At 33.2% G+C, this 18,291-nt stretch overlaps 1 protein-coding gene across 2 annotated transcripts; it reads left to right on the top strand.

Moving 5' to 3' along the window:
• Positions 1 to 1,197: 1,197 nt before the first annotated feature.
• On the top strand, positions 1,198 to 1,842 carry Rpl10l (ribosomal protein L10 like). 2 transcript variants are annotated; one of them, XM_076848259.2, is made up of 2 exons: positions 1,198 to 1,306; positions 1,388 to 1,842. In XM_076848259.2, the coding sequence occupies exons 1-2, from the start codon at positions 1,198 to 1,200 to the stop codon at positions 1,840 to 1,842; spliced, it is 564 nt and encodes a 187-aa protein (XP_076704374.1). The 2 variants fall into 2 exon arrangements, with proteins under 2 accessions (XP_076704374.1, XP_076704373.1); XM_076848258.2 differs by having other exon boundaries at positions 1,198 to 1,842.
• Positions 1,843 to 18,291: the final 16,449 nt, after the last annotated feature.

Genomic DNA, 18,291 nt, shown 5'->3' with positions numbered 1-18,291 from the left:
AAATCCTCTCTTACTTGTAAACCAGTGAGGGATAAAATTTACTTGCTGCTTTAGCTCTGTACTCAAATAGTAAATAGAAGCTATTTGAGAAAAACAAGAAATAAATGAAGGAAGAGGAAGCAAGTAAGCTTCCATCTACTGTGAAAAAGTTTCCTATAATGGGAGTTTAAATTCTTCTATTCTAATAAGGTTCTTTTGAAAAAAAAAAAAACCTACCTCACTTTAATGGCAAGAGTTATTTTGTTACAACTATTTTTCTGCTCTGTTAAAGAGAAAGGATTAATAGAATATGTTCACATTGGCAGGATTCTGTTGCATGATATGGATTTATGAAATAACACAAAGAAATAAGGAGAGTTAAAAAATGCAAGTGACATTTACAAACTATTTATAAATTCTCTTATTCTCTTTTTCCTCCTTCCCTACCTCCTGATCCAAGTCTTAATATTTTACAAAATCTAATAAGATTAAACTCATTTCCAGTAATGTAAAAGATGACTAAAACATGATCATTCTATATAATTTATAGCAGCTTTAATACTTTATAAAGAGTCCGAAGGGGTTGGGGGGACTAAGTTGGTATTTCACTTTCGTGACTACCATTTTGATAATTAAAACATCTCATTAGACCAAATAAGTTTTGTATTTATAAACAATTATTGAGCAACATATATAAGAACTATCATCTCTCTTTATTCTTGTTTTCATCAGAGCCTCATCAGAGCACTCATGCCACACAATCACTTTATCCAGAGAGAGTGGTCATCTTATTTTTCAAGAAAGAGGAACTCCTCTACAATTACTGACAGCAAGATACATGCTGTGGGAAATGGATTATTTAGCCAAATCACAGAGTACATAGAATAAGTAAAGGGAAATTTTGTAAGCTCTCAGAAATATGCACCTAAGGCAAAGCCTAAGGTCAAGGTTGCAAGCCCAAAAGCGCCAGCAGGAAGTAAATAGCTTCTGAGTGGTTGCAGCAAGTCAGGATTCCTTACCCTGCCCCCAACAACCCATCTGAGCGTCTGAAACCAATCCCACCAAGGCGGCGTGGCACTGTGACGGAGGTTGAGGGGTCACGTCTTCACGTCTTAGATAAAACTCTATGGTTCCCGCGAGGGACGATGGGTAACGTATATACTTCGCGGGCTCCCACAAGCCTCCTGCTTCAACCCACCGCTGATTCTTTAGGTAGCCATGGGCCGCCGGCCAGCTCGCTGTTACCGGTATTGTAAGAACAAGCCTTACCCAAAGTCTCGTTTCTGCCGAGGTGTCCCAGATGCCAAGATTCGCATCTTCGACCTGGGTCGGAAAAAGGCGAAAGTGGATGAGTTCCCACTCTGTGGTCACATGGTGTCCGATGAGTATGAGCAGCTGTCCTCCGAAGCCCTGGAGGCCGCCCGCATTTGTGCCAACAAGTACATGGTGAAAAGTTGTGGCAAAGATGGCTTTCACATTCGAGTACGCCTCCATCCTTTCCATGTCATCCGCATCAACAAGATGTTGTCCTGTGCTGGGGCTGACAGGCTCCAGACAGGCATGAGAGGTGCCTTTGGAAAACCTCAAGGGACTGTTGCCAGGGTCCATATTGGCCAAGTCATCATGTCCATCCGCACCAAGCTTCAGAACAAGGAGCACGTGATTGAAGCCTTACGCAGGGCAAAATTCAAGTTCCCCGGTCGCCAGAAGATCCATATCTCCAAGAAGTGGGGCTTTACCAAGTTTGATGCTCACGAATTTGAAGACAAAGTGGCCAAGAAGCGCCTCATTCCTGATGGCTGTGGAGTCAAATACATCCCCAATCGTGGCCCTTTGGACAAGTGGCGGGCCTTGCACTCCTGAAGGCTTTGGCAGCACTGCCTCCATGGACCGTGCTAATTAATTAATTTTCCTGTTCATCAATAAATTATATTCACTGACAAAAAAATGTTTAAATCTTTGTTTTTAAAAAATGTTTGTTCAATTTTTAAACTAGAAACTATTAGACAAGTAGTTTTTTTATATTAATGCAGAATGTTGTAGTTGAAAATGGTACTTCCCTTGTTTAAATAGAAAAAAAGTGCTGTGTGTAATTTAGAGAAATTTATTGCTATTCTGATCCAAACTTTAGGAGCATATGAGGAAATATGTTAAAAGTTTTGTTGGTAATAGAGTCATAAATTACATAGCTATTGTTAGATTAAAAATAGCTAGAGAAAACCCAAGATTTGTGTGGAAAAAAAATACTCATTTATATCAAACAAATAAAGGTGAAAATAGTGTTAAGCTTTAGTGATATTTTAACTACATCCTCTTTGAAACTGTTCTGTTTCTAAATTTGGTTGCTTATGTTTTACTATAAATTTCTTTGCATTATTTTTGAAATTTCCTTAGACTCCAAATACCAGCCTTAGGACTATTGGGTATACTGAAAAAGGTTTTTCTAGACAAGTCTTACATTATCTCACACTCGGGAGACAACAGTCCAATCTTTTCTTCATCATAGAAAGGTCATAGGTGACAACAGAGTTCAAATAGCTTGTATTTGGACCCCAGTAGAATCAACAGAAGAAAGAAAATGATACTTAATCTGTTAGCTGTACTCTAAGAGGACCCTAGAGAGAGTTTGCAATCTGTAGGTGTTTGCCCTACATTAGCGTTACATTGATCACAGGGGTGATTTTTGTTTTATTTTAGAAACTACATGAGCTAACATTCCTTGATCCGTGCTGCTGTTTTGTTCTCTCTCTCTCTCTCTCTCTCTCTCTCTCTCTCTCTCTCTCCTGTTCTGTTCTTTAAATTGATTTAGTCTTTGGAATCTCAATTTTGCAAACCATGCCTTCAAATTTTTATACTGACCACTCATTTTCAGAAACAACACATTTAATGAAAGCAGTAAAAGGAGTTCTATACAGCATGAAAACATTGCTAAACATAGTTTCCATTTAAATTTCTTTTGTCAGTTCCAACATATTACATTTGCCTTGATAATTCTTTCAGGTCCTCATGTAAGATGTTCTCTATTGGAGTCCTTTTAAAATACGATTTTAAGCTATAATAATTCTCATATAAGTAAATTATTAGAAATAAATTTGAGAAAGATAACAAGGTAAATGTACTGAAAGAGTTCTTCAGTCTAAGAAGCACTAAGTTTTACTTGATCCTTGAAAACTCCTGAAATTATCTTGGAAATTGTCCTGAAATGGTCTTGGAAATTGTTATGAGAACGATCTGTCCAAAGAGCCAGATTTTTGGACTCCTATCATTCCTGTTCACCTTATATTGTATTTCAAAAAAATCATGTATTAGTATACCCATGATCCAGCTTTGAAAATATTTTCCATCTTCATTTATTCACCCTTCGATTTGGTCTCAAAACAAATATTTTAATTTACACACTTGGAACACTTCATTCACTAATTGTACAAAGACAAAAGAGTTAAGTCTCCTTATGAAATTGGATCTAAGAGACTCTTAACTAGGATTGTTTACTTACATAGATAATGTGAAAATAGAGCTGGGGAGATAGTATTAGAGTGCTTGCCCATGCACAAAACCCTGGGTTGGATTTCCAGCACCATAAAACATAATAATAATATAATAACAATAACAACAATAATAATAGATACGTGAAAAAAAAAAGATCTAAAAACTAATCATTATCAATAATGTTTATTATTTGTCTTGTTCCTGCAGGTTTACATTATAAATAAAAATAATATTTAGCTTTGACATAAGGATATTTTTACTTATTTTTTTTCCTTAACAATCCTATGAACTTGTGTTCCCTAAGCCTTGATTTTTTTTTTTTTCCAGTATGTGTTCTGACTTTAGGGTCATTCTAGTTATCAAAAAAATTGATATGACAAATGAGCTGAAAGATAGTTATATTTTGCAAAGCTCTGTTATTTTAAAATGTTATTCAAAATGGAAAGTTTAATTTGGGAATATCTGTATTCATATATTTGTATTCATGCATTACTGCAATAAAACAACTCTTTGCCCATTCGAAATAAAAAAAAAGAAATAACACAAGTAAAGTTAATTGAATTGAAGAAAATACTGTCCAATAAAACTTTTTATTTAATTAATAGCATTTCCAGATATATGGAAAATACTAAATATGAAGAAAATAGACTACTATGTTCTCTCTCAATTAGTTGTGGAAGTTCATTTCACAAATGAACATAATAATCCATCATTTTTGGCCCATTAAAATACAGAATTATTTTAAGCAAACTTAGCTTCAAATATTTAATTTTTATAAAACTATATATTAGCTCTGGCTAACTAGAACTTCTAAAAGCTAATATTGGCATTATTATAATATTTGTTCCTGCCTCACTGCTACTTAGCTCCTGATTTTAGGTACTTGTATCATTTGTTATGATTTATGACCTTAATATTCTGTTTTACAACCATAATTTCTTCCACTTAAATATACTTTTAGTTCTAGATTTAATTAGATTTAGTGTTCTGGTTCAAGTTTTTGACATTTTTTATGATAAGTTGTTTAAATTTCATTTTCATGTCCTTCTATTTTGTCTTCTACTTTTGGAGCTCCTTTAGGAAAAAAAAAAATGTGCTTTACCAAGTAGTCTCTACATATGACTCAGTTATGGGGATTTGCTTTATTCTTCTCCATTGGGTTTTTAAAAATCTAACTTACTCATCTCTCTCATTCAATATTTCTTTATTTCTGTCTCCTTTTTCCTCACTTTTGTTTTCAAAGATGTGATTACAATCACACCATTATTTTCATAATTTTATATGATGTAATATGTCTTTCCCAGATCTTGTATTTAATTTGGAAGATTGGAGAAGAATCTTTCTCTCTTTCACTAAGTTTGGTCATTTTCTTTTTTTGTGGATTTAGTCTTCTCTGTGTGTGCTATAGTTCAAAGGCTGGATATTGTTTTCTATCTTCTTTCCCACCACCTAGAGATGAGAAAGAAAATAGAAAATTTGAAGGGTTAAGTATAGCCTTTTGTGGATGTCAGGTTCTGATTCCTTTACTGAGAGTCCATTAAATATTCTATACCCAGGTGTGTGGTCCATACTAGACCTAAAAAATCCTTGACCTGCCATTCAAGGCAGAACCTTGAAAATGGCAAGCCCAATTTCTCTTGGGAAAGAGACAGAATCTTTTGTGCAAATGCAGTGTTCCTGGAGAAGAAAATGTCCCCACTTCTCTGAGTAAGGACAGGGACAGGGCATCAGATTGCTTGGAAATGATGATTTTTTTAATCTGAATGTAAGTACTGAATCAAAATTAAAACAAAACAGAACACAACAATTGATAACTGATGGTAGGTCAGAAAAGATGGCAGAGCTGAGATAGAGTATGGCTGGACAGCCATTTTCCCTAGTCTCTGGCATTTTATGGATAGGATTTAAATTTCCTATCAGTGTTGGGCTATTATGGTGCTTTTAAATCGAAGCAAATTGTTGGTTCTATGTTCTACTCCCCCAAAGTGTTGTTTATTGGAAGGGAGACCATAACAGCAAGAGTCTACAGAGAGGATTTCCTCCATGATGGCTGCTGAAGGTAGAAAGTGAAAGAGCCAGGATTCCTTAGCCAGATTTCCCTTGAAGGGGTCGATCAGGGAGATACAGGATACTCCAGTATTCCCTAAAGAACTGACAGACCTCTAATAGAATCAACATGTGAAAAGCTAAGAGGTAGTCAGTAATGTGAAGAGAACCAGTAACAAGGAAAAGGGAATCTGCCTCCTGTAATCTGGAATCATTTAACAAAGAGAATATTGTCTCTACTTATCTTCTACTTTTAATAACCTAAATTAAGGAATGAAGGAGAGAAGAGTCAGAGGAAACAAGAAAGCAGATAATTCCCCCTTCTCTGTCCTAAGTAATTGAAATCACTACTCTGGACCGTACTAATGGAACAGATGAGAAGTTTGAATGGGCTTGATAATAACTTTAATACTTAGCTGGGCATGGTGGTGTATGCTTGTAATCTCAGCAGTTCAGGAGGTTGAGCAGGAGATGGCAAGTTCAAAACCAGCCTCAGCACTTTAGTGAGGTACTAAGTGACATAGCAAGACCCATTCTTAAAACAAAAAATAAAAAGGGCTAGGAATGTGGCTCAATGGTTAAGTATCCCTGGGTTCAATATCTGATATCCAAAATAATAATAATAACAATAGAAAATAATGAAATAAAAATATAATAATAATAATTTTAATGCTTGACAGTGATTGAAAAGTTATGAAATAAGGATTAGATAGTGTTAAGAAAATATGCTACTAAAAAAGCAAAAGAACTACAATGAGGCACAGTTGGTAGTTATTCCAGGAAAATAAAAATTTCATGTTTACTTCAAATTCTGCCAAACCTGTTTACATAATTATTTTGATGAAAATCTTTCACAATAATAGCAAATGTCAAAATTACCAAAATTTAGGAAGCTTATTGAAGTTTCAGAAAAGTAAAACCTCATTTAACAAAAAAACTTCTATAACACTTCTCAAAAACACCCTTAACTTTTGAAACACTTCCTAAAAACACCTCTACTCTTCCACTCTTATAAACACTTGAAATATGAGCAGATTTTAAATTCTCTTCATGGAAACCCATGTTCATGTGGCTCTAGTCAAATTTTATATCTATATCTATATGCTATAGATATATATAGGTAGAATATTATGATAAAGATAAAATATTATTATCAAGTAATATATTTTATATAAATATAATTTATATGAGAGTTACTTTATCTACTTATATAGATACTTCCAAAATTAACCATAAACAATGTCAATATTCCATCTAATTGATAGAGATTTGATTTACACATACAATAGATTATTTAAATTTATATAAATATTTTGCCATTTTAAGCCAAAGTTTAAAACAAAATTTTCAAAAACTGGCACTAAGAAAAGTATCTTTTTAAATTTTATACATTTTTAAAGATTGTATAAAGTAATTAAAAGTTATCAAAATATTCCACATGATCAAAATCACTTTATCTAAAAGCAAAGTTGATTTATTTTAAATTTATTTTGGGGGGGTACCAGGAATTGAACTCAGGGGTGCTTACACTTAGCCACAACTCCAGCCCTTTTTAGTGTCTCAATGAGTTGCTTAGTACCTCACTAAGTTGCTGAGGCTGGCTTTAAACTTGTGATCCTCCTGCCTCAAACTCCCAAGCCTCTGGGACTACAGATGTGTGCCACCCCACAGTAGCAAAGTTAATATTTTAGAACTTTGATTCTCAATATATATAGCTAATGACATTTGCTGCAAATACTACCAGTACTTATTGACAACTAATGAATTTGAGGCCTATAAATTCTCCAATTTCAGAAAATAATTTTACATTACATATTGCATATGAAAAGACTTTTGTTCTAAGACTTGATAATATCACTTTAAATATCTATTCTGGGAAAAAAATTAACCATATGAATCAGGTAACATATGAATAAAAGCTTCCAAGAATTGTTCATGAGAGAAAAAATATATTAAATTTTTTAATTTACATAAAACAACAAATATATCTATCATGATGTATTCACAATGGATGATGCTATAAACAAAATAAATTAACCATAGCCATAACCACATACATGGATAAACCTCAGAAAAAAATGTTGAATAAAAAGAAAAAGAAATTAAGACTTTAATTATAATGCCTTTTAAAAAAATCTTAAAAACAAGAAAAGCCAGAGGAAATATTTTGTATATTTAAATAGATGTGAGGTAAACCTAGATAGCAAAGTAATAAAATCATAAAAATTTAGGAAACTGGTGGCATGGGTGGGACATATCATGGCCGGGGAGGAGCACAGAGGCCTGTGGAGGATACTTCACAGCAGCATTTTATTGTTTAAAGCCATCCTTTTCAGCTCATTACTCTTAATGTGTCAGGGCTATTCTTGAACTCTTCTCCTCACATGGATTCCAAATCAGAGAATCAGCTTGTCAAATCACCACTCTATTGCCCTCAAAAACTCCTGATATGATTTTTATTGAACTTAGAATAACTTTGCACAGTAATCTAATGAAAATTGACATGTCTATGAAAATAAGTCCTTCTGTTTACAGAGTAAACCTCTGTATTCATTGTCTCCTTCAGTGTTTTTCGACATGTATTTTCATAATTTTTCCACTACTGTTGTGCACATCTTTTGCTAGATTTTCTTCTAGATGTCGTATACTTTTTGGCTGATAATATTTTAAATTTTCATTTTAAGTGTGCTCTTTAATAATCTTTCTTTTAGTTCTCTGGAAGTTTAATATATACCATCATATTCCCTGTATGTATTAGTCATTTGGTCCCTCCCTTTCCAATGCTTATTAATACATATTCTTTTTTTTGTCTGTCTTTTTTTTATTTATTGGTTGTTCAAAACATTATAAAGCTCTTGACATATCATATTTCATACATTAGATTCAAGATGGTTATGAACTCCCAATTTTACCCCAAATACAGATTGCAGAATCACATCGGTTACACATCCACATTTATACATAATGCCCTATTAGTGATTGTTGTATTCTGCTACCTTTCCTATCCTCTACTATCCCCCCTCCCCTCCCCTCCCATCTTCTCTCCCTACCCCATCTACTATAATTCATTTCTCTCCTTGTTAATTTTCCCATTCCCCTCACAACCTCTTATATGTAATTTTGTATAACAATGAGGGTCTCCCTCCATTACCATGCAATTTCCTTTTCTTCTCCCTTTCCCTCCCACCTCATGTATCTGTTTAGTGTTAATCTTTTCTTCCTGCTCTTCCTCCCTGCTCTGTTCTTAGTTGTTCTCATTATATCAAAGAAGACATTTGGTATTTGTTTTTTAGGGATTGGCTAGCTTCACTAAGCATAATCTGCTCTAGTGCCATCCATTTCCCTGCAAATTCCATGATTTTGTCATTTTTTAGTGCTGCGTAATACTCCATGGTGTATAAATGCCACATTTTGAGAAATGCAAATCAAAACCACCCTAAGATACCATCTCACTCCAGTAAGATTGGCAGCCATTAGGAAGTCAAACAACAACAAGTGCTGGTGAGGATGTGGGGAAAAGGGTACTCTTGTACATTGCTGGTGGGACTGCAAACTGGTACGGCCAATCTGGAAAGCAGTATGGAGATTCCTGGGAAAGCTGGGAATGGAACCACCATTTGACCCAGCTATTGCCCTTCTCGGACTATTCCCTGAAGACCTTAAAAGAGCGTACTACAGGGATACTGCTACATCGATGTTCATAGCAGCACAATTCACAATTGCTAGACTGTGGAACCAACCTAGTTGCCCTTCAATAGATGAATGGATAAAAAAAATGTGGCATTTATACACCATGGAGTAATACATATTCTTGTTCTTAGTGAACTAAAACTCTTCAATATGATATTATCAGAAGTGGTAATAGTGAACAATATTCTTACACTAATCCTGAATTTAAGGAAATTGCCTCGAACTTCTTTTTATGCCATAATAGAAATTTAAGCCATTTTCTATTTTGACAAAACTTAATTTTTAAAAACTATTCTCTTTTTCTTTTCCAAATCAGGAATAATAGCTGAATTTATCGAATGTTTCTATGCATATGTTGAGATAATTTTAAATATTTCTATAGAAATATATGATTTATATTAAATTTTAGTAACACATTTTGTCATGATAAACTATCTTTGTATTTCTTGAATAAATCTAATATAAGTCAAATTTGGATGTGATACTTTTATACTCTACTGAAATAAGTTTTCAATTTTGCTATTATTATCATATTGCTTCAAGGATATTCTTGCCTTATATATCAAGTTAGAAAGTATTACTCATTCTCTTCTATTATGGAAAAGAATTATAAAAGATTGAGAATAATCTTTCCTGGAAGGTTTGTTATAATTCCCTTTAAAATACTTGAACCTGGTGGGTTCTGTGTGTGTTTGTATGTGATGTGTTTGTGTGAAGATTTTAACTAATAATATATGATATCTTTAATGATCATGCAAATATTCGGACTTTAAATTTTTGTAGTGATATATATATATATACATATATGTATATATATATATACACAAACACACACACATATATATATATATTATGTAATGTATAATAAAACACATATATAGCATATGTGCATATAATGTAAATATATGTGTGCATGGTTCCAGTCTGTTTTTGTGTGTGTTCCAGTCTGTTTTTGTTGTTGTTGATGTTGTTGTTGTTGTTGGCATAAAGATGTTAAAAGAATTCACTAATTTTATTTTGAAATTTTGCTATATTTATACTTAAATATAGCATTTTCAAACTTTATTTCATAAATAGATATCTAGCTACCATTTTATGCTTACTCTTTGTTAAACAATCCTGATTTTTGTATCTTCTTTCTATATCTGCGTTTGTAGGGTTTTGCTCTTTTATCAGAGGTCTTACCTCTGCAGGTTTTTTTCATCTTCTAGTTTTGCTATTCAATCTTTCTGAAGCTCAGATTAAACCTTTGTTAGATCTCTCTGTATCCCCTCTGTAGCTCAATATTTCCTTCATGATTTCCTATATCTTTGTATACATTCATGGCATTTGTGTGATGTCTATATATCTATTTTCTAGTTAATCATAGATTTTCCAGCTTACTTTAGTCTGTTGTTTAGCTTGTACATGGACATTTCAATTTTTGCAATCGATTTTTCATTTTCAAAAGTTATATCCACTTATTTCATGAAATAACTACCTCATCTCTTTCTTTATTCTATACTTTTTTTATATTTACATATATAATTACATTATATTTTATAATGGGTAATTTCAGAATCTGAGGTCTTAGGAAATCTAAATTTATTACTTATTTCCTTTGTTTTTGTTCCTATTTCATAATGGCACATTTTCTTTTTACTATGGACTGTTTTGTACAAATCATTCTCTGTTATACCAAGGCCTATTTTGGGTATTTTTTCCAATGCAAAGAATTCATCATAGTGTCTATTTTATTCTGCTGCCCCTACCTATCCCCCCTTCTGTAGGGTCATGTGCAACTAATAAAAAAAAATTCATAGTGGATTTTGTCTGTCAACTGGATTGCTACCATCTTGTAACTGATTTTTCTTTTTAGGAAAGACCAAGAACATACGTTTCTTTGTTGAGCTTTCTTACATTACTGTACACTCATGTTTCACAAGGATTATGGATAGTTGTGTGTCCCGTGGAAGTACCCTTTTTTGTACTAACCATTCAAAGCTCTATGCTTCAGTTTCAACTTGTTTGTTTCTGTTTTTAGTTCCTTAGAGGTTTCCTTATTTTCTCTTTAACCATGAAATGTATTAAAAGATAACACTGTAGGCAGAATCTAGTGTTATTTTAGTATGAAGATCACTTACAGTACATATTCTTCCTTTCTGCTTAGTGGAAATTTTTTGACATTTGAAGTCTGGTACCATGGTAACTTCACCCTAGGATCTTATTAATATATACAGACTTCACACATATTGATGTCTCTAAGTCCATTGCATACTCCCAAATTACAGATCTAAAAATACTGTGTGAAATATGTTTTTTTACTCTGTGTGTGTGTGTGTGTGTTTACATAAGTTAGAAATATGTTTCCTAGAATTTTCTTTAGGATGTTCTATCACAGTGAAAATTCACATGAGATTTGGAAGACAGAGATGAAATGAGAACAACTATGGAGTTGATGCCCAGCCCAGGCACCAGGGCAGTACATAAATGTTAGGGTTGATTAGCTGGCTCACCTGACTGAAGGATGGTAGCATCCTAAGGTCAGTTCCTCCAGTCCCTGCTAGGTGTCACCCTACACTTTCTCCTAGTCCCCACAAGGCATGTATGCAACTGTGCTAAAGTAACATGGCCTTCTGTTCACTGACAGTGTTGAAATTTGATGCGCTGACATACCTGGATTCCAGATTATCCTCCTGGATTCCAGTTTCCCTGTAAGACCCAGTTTTTCTATCCTTTCCTTCACTTTCCATGTGGAGTGACATGCCTCCCCAGTTGCCTGCCCTATTGTCTTGTAGTATGTCTGGCTCACAGCTAGAGAGAGCCAGAAGTTCAGTAGACTTCTTCCTTGTTCCTGCAGGGTGCCTTTGGTCACTTTTATCTGATCCCAACTATCTCCTTCAGGATTGTTTTTGTCCCCAGCATTTCCCACTGTTCTAAAAAGTCTAATTCCTGCAATAAATATCTTATTCCATATTACTCATACTACTAAAGTAAACTGTAATTTACATTATCATAAAAATCCAGAAAAGATCAAAATACAGTTTGGTGTAATAATTAAAAAAGAAAATATTTTGGTCTACATAAATTTTTGTTTGGATCTTGATTCTTCCTTCTGCTTTCCCTTTCATCTTGAGTAATGCACTGACTCTTCCAAAGGCTTGTTGAATTGTCTAACCTTTAAAATAATTCCAATGATGGAATGAAGATCATCGTAGAAATTATGACAACGTGCACTTAACACATCTTTTGGGATATAGTGCACTCTGGATTTTTGTTGTTTATTATTATTGTTATTGATTATTAAATGATTAGCTATAAAGGAGGTTCACTATACATTAGCTATGTTTATTATTAGTATTACTCTGGCTACAAACTGAAGTCTAATGGTATTTAATTTTAATTACAGAATCTCAAAACCTCTTCATGTTATCTTTAAAATTCATATTTAAACTATCTTGCTTATACTTTTCTAAGTAGACTCAATAATGATAAAGCATTTGAATTTATGTGTGGAAAAGTTTAATAACCATCATACTCAGTATTGCTTAGAAGATTAATTCTAATTTTCTACTAAAGACACATAAAATTTCTGTGAAATAACTATTGCAGGTTATGAAATTCTGCCATATTTTAACTTTGTAGTATCTGTAAATATACACTTTAGGGCATTTGACTGTAATCTTAATTATACAAGTCATTATTTGTATGTTAAAAATAATATTATAAATTATTTTTTAGAAGTTCAGAAAACACCTAAATATTTTAATATTTTCAACTAATAAGTTACAGAAGCATATTGGTAGATATTATTTTAGACTGAATGAGCCATGAAAAGGCACGATTAATTTAGAGAAAGCATTTTAATTCATCATCATGAATTTTTAAAGGTGTATTAAAATGTAAGACTGAACTGACTAAATTTACTCCTTCAAAACCATGGTCTATGATTGTAAACTCATAAGGATTGGCCTAGAATTTGTCTTTCATTTTAGATTTAATGCCACCAATGCACTAAATTTATACATAATTGCAATAATTCTTCATGCTAGATTTTGATTTGTAACCATTTTATCTCTCTCCCTCTTTTTCTCTCTACATCTGTCTTTACTACCCATACACATATGAACACACATAAATACATATACGTGTGTGTCTTTTTCACACACAGGTGAGATGGTAGGATTTTGATTAGAATTTTCTTGAATTCATAAACCAAGAAGGATAACTATTAAGGATTTTAGATCTATTTTTCCATAAACTTGTTACTTCTGTCCATTAATTTTGACTTTCTTAAAGTCATTTAATAAAATTTCATACTCTTTTATTAGGAAAATTTGTCAGATTTATTCCAAGATAATACAGTTTTATTGCTATTATAAACTACATCCTTTAATTCCAATTTTCTAATGTTTATCTTATTGAATTATCCTTTGGTTGTACATAGGCAACAATATCTTCTATAAATTATCATAGCTGCTTTAACAATCAAATCATTATGTGTGTGTGTGTGAGGTTTTTTTTTTTTTTTTTTTTTTTTTTTTTTTTTTTTTTTTTAAGTGTGCTTGCGAGGAACTTCAATGTATTGGACAGAAGTAGAGAGAAGAAGTACTTTAGCCTAGGTCCTTAAGAAAGTAGAGCTTGAGATGATAACTTTTTTGTGTGAAGTGAAGGACAATGTTAAGAGTGTGAATAAAAGCAAGCAAAATTAAAGTAAAATGGAAAACAGTAAAATAGAATGTGTTGCAATAAGCTGCAAAGAGGCCTAGAAGATTGCTCACTAGGTACATGAGTTTAGTATGTGGTACTGTTTCAGAGAAGGAGGAACTGCATGTTAAAAATCTTTTCCAGAAGAAAGAGAATAGGGAAAATGGATCTAGCTCCCTCCTGTTCCTCTCTATTTAATGGACAATGTCCATTAACAATGAACTTCTGAGTTATACCATCTGATGGCATGACCTTTCTCATTACCCATGGTGTATAGTATTGGGTCTAAGTATTAAAATGGAGGGTGCTAGCCAAGAGGGAAGAAGAGTGTCAATGGAATCTGTTAAGTTCCACATATTCTAAAACCCAACAGAGCATCTTTGTTCTGCTCTTGAATTTATAGACTGATAATAACATTTACTTTTATTTTTGTTGTATGACTCAATAGATATATTGAATTAAGGAAGTTCTTTTCCATTAGAAAATAATAAGATCGTGGCATTTGCAGGGAAATGGATGTCATTAGAGCAGATTATGCTAAGTGAAGCTAGCCAATCCCTAAAAAACAAATGCCGAATGTCTTCTCTGATATAAGGGGGGTGACTCAAAATGGGGTAGGGAGGAGGAGCATGAGAAGAAGATTACTACTAAATAGGGAAGAGAGGTGGGAGGGAAAGGGAGGGAGAAGGGGAATTGCATGGAAGATGGAAGGAGACCCTCATCGTTATACAAAATACATGTATGATGATGTGAGGGAAAAAAAGAAATATGTCACATTAGATTGGGTAGAGAGAGGTGATGGGAGGGGAGGGGAGGGAAAGGGGGGATAGGAAGGGCAGCACAATAAAACAGACAAAAAAAAAAAAAGAAAGAAAATAGACCAGAGAGAAGAAAAATATGAACAAAGAGAAAAAATTAAAGACATAAGAATATGACAAAAATGCAAAACACCAATCATATATTATTGTCATCCACACACTGATGCATAAAAAATTCCTGCTACTCTTCTGACAGAGGATTAATATCTAGAATATATAAAGAACTAAAAAAACAACTTTACACCAAAACTCCACAAATAATCCAATTAATAAATGGGGAAATTAATTGAACAGACACTTTCTCTAAGCAAATGAACAACAAATATATGAAAAATGTTCAACATCATTAGCAAGTAGAGAAATGACTCAAAACTACACTGAAATTTCATCTCACACTAATCAGAATAGCAGTCATCAAGAATACAAATAATAGCTGGATTTAAAGGTCCATGCCTGTAATCCTAGCCGCTCAGGAGACTGAGGCAAGAGACCTGCAAGTTCAAAACCAGCCTCAGCAACTTAGTGAGGCCCAAAGCAAGTTAGTGAGATTTGGTCTCAAAATTTAAAAAAAAATAAAAATAAAAAGGTCTTGGGATATGACTTCATGGTTAAGTGCCGCTGGGTTCAATCCCTGGTATCAAAAAACAAAACCCCAAATAATTATAAATGCTTGAGAGGATATGAAGAAAAAGGAACACTTTTACATTTTTGGTGGGATAGTAAAATAGTACAAGCACTATGGAAATCACTGTGGAGTTTCCTCAAAATATTAAGAATGGAACCACCATATGACCTTACTATACCATTCCTCAGTAGAATTATTACAGAATATTAAAGTCATCATACTACAGTGATATATGCATACTGAAATATACATGCCTACTTGTAAATAGCAGTAAATTTCACAATAGCCAGACTATGGTACCGATCTAGGTATCCATCAATGGATGAAATGAATAAAGAAAATGTGAAATACATACATAATGGAGTTTTATTCAGCCATAAAGAAAAATGAAGTTATGTAATTTGCAGAAAAATGGGTGGAACTAGAGAGACCATTTTGTTAAGTGAAATAAGCAAAATTCAGGAAATCAAGAGTTGTATGTTTTCTCTCATTTGTGGAAGCTAGAAAGGAAAAAGGAAAAGAAAATCGGCAAGTGGATCTCATGAAAATCAAAGAGAAATCAGTAGTGGAAAGGGACCAGAGAATTGGAGGAAGAGAGGAAGGGGGGAAATGGTGGGCAGTAATATTGGCTAAATTGTATTGTTATATTGTGTGCAAGTAAAAAAAAATCCCATCATTATGTACAACTATAGTGCATCAATAAAAGTGTGAAAAAATAAAATATTCAAGCTTCAAAAATATTTTTTAACATAGAAGGAATATACTCTAACAATAAAATTTACAAACAAGTTAATAAAAAAAGAATAAATGTAGGGTGAGTGATGTCAACAAGAGGATGGAGTGAGAAGCCCTAATCCATCCTTCATCCCCCCCGCCAAATCTACCAATCAGCATAATAACCGTACATGAATGGGACCCTACTGGGGTCACATTTATTAAATGTGTTGATACTGTTTGTGTTAAATTCCTGCTTATACAAAGTTATGTTTTAAAGTAAAGTAACTGGCCCAGAATGAGAAAGCAGGTGTAGGAGAAGTCTTGAATTGGTATAGACAGTTATATAAAGTTCACAGTAATCAGAGCGGTTATATTTGTTTACAACAGTTTCACAAAAGGTGATTCTATTTACATTGTCACAGGAGTATTGCTCTGCTCTTATCAATAATTTATGAAAGTTTACTTTCCCTTCTGAGTAATATACCTAGTAGATAAACAATCAAAGTTTTGTCAGAATAATTTCCCCCTATTTTTGACCTTTTTTTGTTCACCATTATTTAAAAAGTATTCTCATTTTTGGGGAACTGAGATTTTGTGTGTGTGTGATTGTGTTATAATTTATATTCACTTTAAAATCTTTTGTAGTCACTTTGTTTCTATAAGTGGTCAAGTATTTTCCTCAATTACCCATGATCTTATCTTTAGCAAATATTCAAAACTCATAATTTTCAATATTTTGCCTCCCTACAAACAAATTTTAAATTGTATCTTTTGCATGTCGAATGGTCTTTGAGAATTTCTAAAGAATTCTCTGGAAAAGCACATGGGATTTGTTCTTCCACGCTGTGAAAAAAAGAGGAGCTAGAAATAATTAAGTTGTTTGATTCATTATCATTGATGAATTACATGGAAAATATTTTTGAATTAGAAAACATGTTTAGCCTTCCATAAGTTACATTTTATGTGCATGACTAATAATACAAATATTTCAGAAATTATATGCTCTATGGGAAACTCCTATAGCTTTGTCCATGCCCTTACTGTCAGTAGTATGCTTCCATTTATCACAGTCCTGATGCTGCCTTGCCTGAAATCAGTAAAGAGTATAGTGTTATCAGTCATAATTTTCTATATTTTTAAAAATGCTAATTTGGCCAACTTGGCTTCTTTAATTTGAGTTATGAATTTTCTAAACCAATGGTGTACAACTGGAGCTTTGCCTCACTTACAGTGTAGGCTGAATTTTGTACCCTCCAAAATCCATGTATTGAATTCTTAACCCCTAATGCTTCAGAGTGTGATTGTATTTGGGGAAAAAATGTTTAAAGAGATAATACACTTATAGTGAGGCTATTAAGGTGGATGAGTGTTCTTATAAAAAGAGAAAATTTCAACACAGATAAGTCAGAGGGGAAATGATGCAAGGACATAAAGAGAAGATGGCCTCTCTAATCCAAGGAGAGAAGATATCTAATAGATGCTTACCTCATAGACTTCAGAAGGAACCAGTGCTCCAACGCCTTGGTCTCCAGAACTGTGAGAAGATAAATTTAAGTTGGTTAAGTCACCTAGTCTGTGGTGCTCTGCTGTGGCATGCCTAGCAAACCAATATGCTTAGCTATGGGATTTTACTGTTACACAGACATTTGGGTTTCCAAACCTCTGAATCCCTTTACTAGAAATTATTGGTTCATTTTTCATACACTCTATATTCTTCGCATATTCACGGTAACTTTTGTATTTGATTATTTTGTATCTGAAAAAATTTTAACAAAGACTATATTGATTTATTTATTAGCATGATATGATATGTACTCTTCTTTGAAAGAAAGCTTAATTATTATATTCATAGATATCCAAAAGCCTGAATGTTTTCTTGTATGCTCAGGACAAAGGAATTTTATTGTTAGTTACATTATTCTTGTCATGAGCTTTCCTCAAATCATAAAATTTTGAAAATTATATCAGCAACGACTTAACTAAAGTTGTCTTTGTTTTCTATAGGTGACCTTGTTGCTTTATTCTTATGTTTTGCAGTGAACTCTTGTAATCAGTGACATGACTGAGTGCACAGATTTCAGCAAAGGACAATCAGAAAGACCTCTGGAAAAGACTATGCAAGCAACTCTAGGGTAAAGACTTTTGATGGAAGCTCTTAAGCAAATTTGAGACCATACCAATGGACTGGATCAGCATTTCCAGAATAGTAGCCAAGAAATAGATGATATTTATAACAGTGAT

The sequence above is a fragment of the Callospermophilus lateralis genome, chromosome 3 (genome assembly GCF_048772815.1).
Source record: "Callospermophilus lateralis isolate mCalLat2 chromosome 3, mCalLat2.hap1, whole genome shotgun sequence".
Lineage (NCBI taxonomy): Eukaryota > Metazoa > Chordata > Mammalia > Rodentia > Sciuridae > Callospermophilus > Callospermophilus lateralis.
Note: the sequence above shows the minus strand (reverse complement) of the source record. Positions and strands in the feature narration are given on the sequence as shown.

Excerpts from the sequence above, each read along its gene's own strand:
- Rpl10l (XM_076848258.2), top strand. The coding sequence starts at position 1,198 with ATGGGCCGCCGGCCAGCTCGCTGTTACCGGTATTGTAAGAACAAGCCT.